We start from the raw sequence: 6747 nt of genomic DNA on the forward strand, positions 1-6747 counted from the left end.
CTCAGGGAGGCCCGCCTGCTGGAGGGGGTGTGGCCACACCTGTCGTCCAGGGCAGAGGGCGGGCTGGGGAGCACCAGCTGCGGCATGGAGACGAAGGGCTTGTCCCCCATCACGTGCTGGGGCATCTTTCCCAGGAGTGACAGCAACCGTATTCAGCCCGGTCTGTTCTGTGAGAAAAATATCTGGTGAGCAAACTGTACCAACCCACGAACACATTACTGTCTCCGGATAGCACCCCATCCACCTTGTCCCCTGGGGCGGCTGCCGGCTCTATCTGCCTAGTCAGTGCCTGGGCTGGTGGGGTGACCTTCCAAGACCAGCCCCCTCCCCAAATCCAGGGCCCCACCTGGAGCCACACATGCAGGGCAGCACGTCTCGGCCACCATGGCTGGGGCCTGGGGTGGGCATTGCCGGGCCGGGCCGAGGACAGCCCCCTCCTGACCGAGGCCTGGAAGCGGAGCTGAGGCACAGCAGGGCGGGCTGGGCGCATGGGCCCATGGGCCACCCTGAGCACACGTCCCGGCTGAGCCAGGGCTCTGGATGTGCAGCTGCTGGTGTGAGGACCTCCCCACATGAGCTTCAAGCTCGGCCCTCATTCTTCCTTAAATTCACACCTGCTAGCTTTCTGTGCCTTTAGTGTGAACAAGAACTTGGTCTTAGTCCAAAGTTTGGGGGGTGTGGGAAGTGAGGAAGCAGGGGAGATAGCAGAGCAGGGACCCCAGAGCCCTGGGAGTCCCCCCAAACAAACCGGAAACTGGAAGGGTGACGGGAGGGGGACCCAGGTGGGACCTGACCAGGTCTGGGACTCAGTTTTGCATTTGGAGAGACCGGCCACACCTGCCTCCCACGGCCCCTCCTGCGGCAGCACAGGGGCGCCCACGCCTGCGGTGCAGCCTTGGAGCCCTCCCACCCTGGCTCTGCCTGCGGCTGGGCTCCCCTGCGCAGCCATCTCACCGAGGCCGCGGGCAGCGGGCGCACCGTGCTCCTCTGTGCAACTGGAAAGTGGCACCCGCTTAGCTAATAATTTAAAGCCTGGCTCCTCTCTGGCGTTCTGCGGGGCCAGGTGTGGGTGCAAATGCTGCTGGGCAGAGCACAGTGAGCTTTGAAGAGCCCCACTGTACCTCACGGTGACATCACACTTTCCCAGGCTCGGAGAGGGCATCACTTGTGCACACCTGACTGCAGCCCACCTTACAGGCAAGGGAAGTGGGCCAGAGGGTCAGCAACATGCCCAGGGCCACACAGCTGGTCGTGGCAAACAGCACTCGCCCGCGCTGCCTGGCTCCCAAGCCCATGTACATGCGTCATAACTGTCCTCCCAGGCATTTTATTGAAAGAACGTGGCCAGCTGAGCGGCATGTACATGCGGGCCGCTGTTTGCTTTGGAAACTGGTGCCGCCAGGCTGTCAGTGGCTGGAGTTCAAGGCTGTGGGTAGGCAGCAAAACTTCCGCTGCAGCCATTCCCTGGGGCTGTTTTATTTATAGGGCTCCGCCCTGTGCGAGCTGGCACGCCAGGCTCCTCCGGGAGAGCAGCAGGAAAGCCTGGGGCTGTCAGATTCCTGGAGGGCTGCACCTCCCACGGCAGCCCAGACTGGTGCTCAGGTGACACCCAGCACGCACCCTGGGCACGCTGGAGGCGAGCACTCAGGGGGCAGTGGGACGCGCGGAGGGTAACCAGCTGGAGCCCTTAGACAGGACAGCCCTGCCACCCACCGCCCCGCAACTGAAATATGGAGAAAGATGGGAAAGGCGTGAGGCCACCTGAAGTTCCAAGGCCCAGAGGCCACCCTGTCTCTTTTCTTGATGCACGCACAGGCAGGTACCCCAACACGTGCACATGCAATCCACAGGCGCTGGGCCTTGTCCCGGGGCTGGAGCGCAGCCCGAGGGAAGGAGCCCAGCCAGGCCCAGGGGCTGCCCAAGCCTGTGGGGGATGGAGGGTCAGTATTGCATCCCCAGGAATCACTCGTAGGTGCTTATTTCCAGTAAGTGATCTGCCACGCAGATCAGCAGGTCCTGGACCACGCAGACCAGGTAGCCGGAGGACCAAGGTATGGTTGCCATCGAACACCTGCCCACAGCCGCCCTCGCCACCCCTCCCGTTGGCTCTGGGCTCGCTCGGGCAGTGGGGCATCAGGCCTTCTGCTGGGCCTAGGAGGCCACGTCACTAGCTTTTGTCATTAGGAATGGCCACATCGAAACAGAACTTCCTGTTTGAAAACAAAGCCACGTAACACAGGAACCACTAGCAGTGGACGGTCCCAACAGCTCTGAGTCAGGGTCAAGTTTCACCTGAACTGAAATCTACGGATCTCTGACCTAAACAGACAATGGGCAACCTATGATTCACAGGTTGCATGCATGTAAAGCAGCACATTGAAAACCTTATTTTAGATATTAGCCTGGCCCCCCATTGGTGGCCACCACACGCACGTGATAAGGACGTTCGAATACATCAGCCCCGCAGGCCTCCTCCATGGCCCTCAGACCCGGTTCCTATGACGATGGGACCCACAGCAGCCAAGGCATGGAGGGCGCTTCCCTTGATCCAGCGAGCGGGTGACAGCGCCTGTCACCTTCCATCACGCTCACAGCTCCGCTCCAGGGTTGGATTCCTGACTGGCGGGGGGATGCTTTCTCTGGAAGGCTCTGGGCCTGTCAGCGCATCTGTATCAGAAAGGGGAGCTGTGCCCCCATGACTCGGGCACTGAGGTGTAAGGGAAGCTGGAACGCAACGCCCTGACCATGGGCCGTGGTGTCTGGAATCGGCCAGCAACAGCCAGATCCTGAGAGTCCAGGGCTGCACGACACTTGGAATCTCACAAGGTCGGTCCCACCTTCCTGGGACCCGCAGGGGAAATTTGTAGAAGGTATCAGGCCTGCGGCTGGCTGAGCCCTCCTGAGGCCGGTTCTTGGCTCCCACCTAACAGACAGCCCTGCACTCCATGCTGCCCCAGGAGGAGGGACCAGGTCTCCTGGGTGCTCCAGCTACGTGAGCCCAGAGCTGGTGGTCTGCCTGGCACTCTCCGCCCACCTCTGGGCCATCCTCTCCCTGTTGCTCTGCAGCCTTCATCCCCCTGAGAGGACATCTGAGGCCGGAAGCCCTGATGGAGCCTTCGCGGGCACCCTGGCCTACAGAAGCAGGCCCGCAGCCCCTCCTCCAGCGGCAGGGGCAGGGGCTGTCCCTGGGCCAGTGGGGAGGGAGCCTGGGGCTTCGGTGAGAGGGCTGTTCCTGCATGAACGCTGTCTTAGGGTGAGACTGGCCCTGGCCCATCAGCTGCACCCGAGGCGTCTGGGGCACCTGCTGTGAAGAAATGGAGGCCATCCCCCAACTGCACTGTGAGAAGCCAGGGGCCCACGGGTGGCTCGCAGCCGCCGGGTCTGTGAGAACCGGGACTCCGTAAAGAGCTGGAAGATTTGGACGCATCCGTCTCCTCTTATTTTCCCAGATGCGACGCAGGAGGTCCCCGTGCACCTGCTTACTTCCTTTTCCAGTCGGAGGCTCTATGCAAAGCAGAGCGGGCAGGAAGGACGCAGGGTTGCTGAGTGAAATGCTAAGCCTTAAGGCAGCCCCGGGGCCCTGGCCTCACTCCCTGAAACCCTGGTTCCTTGCACCATGACCCTGGGACTCCCCAGGCAGCTGTCTTCTCTCCTAGACCCATCCTGGTGTCTCTTCGGGGAGGCGGGGTGTTAGTTAACTTCTTGAAATTGAGGCTCCCAGATGGCAGGATTGGGGCGGCCACAGCCGTGCCTGTAACCCTCGTTTTCATATTGGTAAGTGCGGAGGCTGCTTTGCATGGAGGCCACAATGAAGGATTGTCTGGGAGCGAGTGGGGAGGGCTGGTCCCTCAGGGAGTGTCCTGCAGTCTCCGCATGGACATTCCCGCGCCCGAGCCCCAGCTTGGAGGAGGGGTAGGCCTGGGGGTGAGGGGGGCTGAGAGACCTTATTCCTCTTTCCGACCCACAATATTTGATCCAAAAAAAAGAGCCACCCCTCCCAGTCCAGGCGATGTGGAGGCTGAGAGGCCGCCTGAGAGCCGGGCAGGAGCCCCACCTCGGGGTGGGCCTCTCGGAGCCTCAGTTTCCCTGCTGGAACAGGTGCGTGACATCATGGGGAGGAGCCCTGAGGCGAAGGACCCAGCCTCTCCACTCACAGTGGTCCAGGCACCCCTGGAGGCTCACGAGAAATCAGACGTACGGAAGGGTATGTATGGGGCTTGGGGGCGCTGGAGGGAGCAAGCTCTGTTCACATGAGGGGCCCACCCAAGCCTAGGCTGGGCTTGCCATTTCCTGGGGCCTCTGAGGCCCATGGTGCCTGCAGAGAGGTAGATGCCCACAAAATGCAAGGGCCCCACACAAGCCCAGAGTGGGCATGAGGTGCCACCTCTGTGGCTCCGGCCAAGGGGTGATGCCTCAGGTATCCCCCAGGTTTGCCACAAAAAAGGTCACTGAGGAGAGGCATCCCCCAGGGGCGAGGGTGCTCAAGTGGAGCCCCGTTCACGCGGGAGAGAGGACCTGTCAGGATCGCCCGCCCGGGGCCTGTGACTCTGGACGCCCATCAGCGGAGCCAGCTGGGTCTGTCAGCAAGCTCTGCCCTGCACTTGGGCCTCGTCAGGAGCAGAAGACACATGGTTTGTGACAGTGTCTACCTGTCCCCAGAAAGGTGTCCGAGCGGCTAATTCTGTGGAATGCTGGCGAGATCGGGGCTGTTCCGTGGCCACTGAGGGGGGACGAGGGTGTCCAAGGATAGCAGGCTGAGGGCCAAGCTAGGGCCGGCCCAGGAGGGGACACAGCTGAGGGCCCGCATTCAGGCAGCCAGGCCGCTTTCCTCCGCCTCCTCCAGCAGCGCCCGGTCACCTGAGGTCGAGCTGCTGCCCCCATTCCCGGTGGAATCCCAGTGGGCCTGTCCGATTTCCTCCCCCAGGCAGCCTCACACCCACCACGGCCATCCCGGTAAAAAGCAGCCTTGGGTCCTGCGGATTATTGCATGTCCCCTTCCGAAGGCAGACAATGGGCTCTTAGCCTGAGTGGAGGAGACCACGTGACTCAAGGGGGAACATTTTCATGGTCTGTGTCCACACCCCAGCTGGACGCCACGTGGAGGAGGCAAGGGGATGGCCCAGCCCAGCTCCTTCCTGTCCGCCAGCACCAGGCTCTGGTCTAGCTCCCTGCCCATCACCCATATCTCCCAGGGGGAGGCCCAAGGGACTCAAAGTCGCCACAGTAGCAGCCACTCCCCCCAGAACATGAGTTCACAAAGCCAGGAGTTTACACTCCTCGGCAATGCTGCCTGGGGATGGATGGCCTGACACTCACGGAGACTTCTAGAGGGAGCTGATGCTAAGCCCAACGAGCTAACGCCACAGCGAGCCAAGCGCACCTCCGCCGTTGGGAAGTTGGATGTGCACACCTCGGCCGTTGGGAAGTTGGATGTGCACCGCGGACCCAGGGCACCGTGGTTTGTCAGGGCTGAGGACAGCCAGGAGCCGAGCGAAGTCCCTCGGGATCCGGTGCTCTGGCAGAGACAGGTCAGCCCCAAGACCCCTGTTCACTCAGCCCCGTCCTGCCCCACAGCAGGGCCCGGCCCTCCCCGTGGCGACAGGGTGGAACTTGGTCCGCACCCGCCTGGCACCTGCTCCGGGAGCCACACCCGGGGACTCACGGGTTAGGTCAGAGCCACCCAGGAGGGAAGCAGCCCCAGGACGAATTCCCAGGTAGCACCTTGGGCCCTGCCCAGCAGGAAACAGGACAGGTCCCCACCCAGGGCAGTCAGGAGTGTGGGTCTGACTCAGGCACCCTCCTGTCTGCCTCCAGTAGCACAGGGACAGCCTGGCAGTGCCGGCCTGCTCCTGGGAGGTCCTCCCCGTCAGCGCAGGGCCCCCAGCCGGCCGCGTTCTGTGTCAGAGCTGCCCCACACCCCCCGGAGCAGAGCTACGCTGTCTGGAGTCACACAAGCCTGGATTCAACCCCTTCGCCTCAGACTAGCTGTGCTGCGAGCGGGTCACTCAACCATGGGGCCTCCGTTTACTCTCAGGGGAGTGGGAGCGGCCGTGGCTGCCTCCTGCAGTGGCCGGGACCAACGGGATGATGCTCAGGGCCCGTAGCACAGGGCAGACACAGCCTAAGTGCTCAGCAAACAGCTCCTGCTGCCATTATTGTTAGAGTCATAAATGCAGCAGCTAAAACCAGGAGCTTTCTGTCCACTGAGGCCCTCTTGCCCCCCCTCTGCCCCCCTCACCGCCCGCAGAGAACAAGCCCTCGCTGCAGGGCACGGTTCACCAGGCCGCCACTCCCCAGAGCCAGTCTCTGACCCCACAGAGGAAATCCAAGCTCCAAGCAGCACAGGGAAGTGGAGGCTGGAAGCCGGCTAAACTGTGGAAAACTACTGTGGTTCCTACAGGCCCCTCCGCCATATCCAACGGCCCGGCCCGGCGGCAGGAGGGAGTCCAGGCACTGGGGGTCGCCACCAACTGACCCCACCCCGCCCCCGGGGCACTGACCCCACCGCCCCAGTGGGTTTTCTCCACCAGGTTCCGCCAAGCAGAGGCTCCCTCCCCGAGAGCAGGTCCCGGTGTCTGGCCCCGTCCACCATCTGCGGCCCAGTGTGCCCACTCGGTGCCAAGGGCGGTCCCGAATCCTTGTTTTCACCCTTCCCTGCCCTCCTCTTGCACCCAGGGCTCCAGGGCCCCCCAGCTGCTGCTCTAAGCCGGGCAGCTCTGGGCCGGGCCTGGGACCCCGCGTGGTGGG

The 6747-nt window shown here is 62.8% G+C and overlaps 1 protein-coding gene across 1 annotated transcript in view; it reads right to left on the reverse strand.

Annotated features, from left to right (window-relative positions):
• The window catches only part of SLCO4A1 (solute carrier organic anion transporter family, member 4A1), an 11287-nt gene extending 10879 nt beyond the window's left edge, over nt 1–408 (reverse strand). Inside the window, 3 exon segments of the mRNA XM_014532772.1 lie at nt 9–125; nt 128–167; nt 347–408. Of these exon segments, the coding sequence (XP_014388258.1) occupies nt 9–125; nt 128–167; nt 347–408 (219 nt within the window).
• Nucleotides 409–6747: the final 6339 nt, after the last annotated feature.

The sequence above is a fragment of the Myotis brandtii genome, unplaced genomic scaffold, assembly GCF_000412655.1.
Source record: "Myotis brandtii unplaced genomic scaffold, ASM41265v1 scaffold915, whole genome shotgun sequence".
NCBI lineage: Eukaryota > Metazoa > Chordata > Mammalia > Chiroptera > Vespertilionidae > Myotis > Myotis brandtii.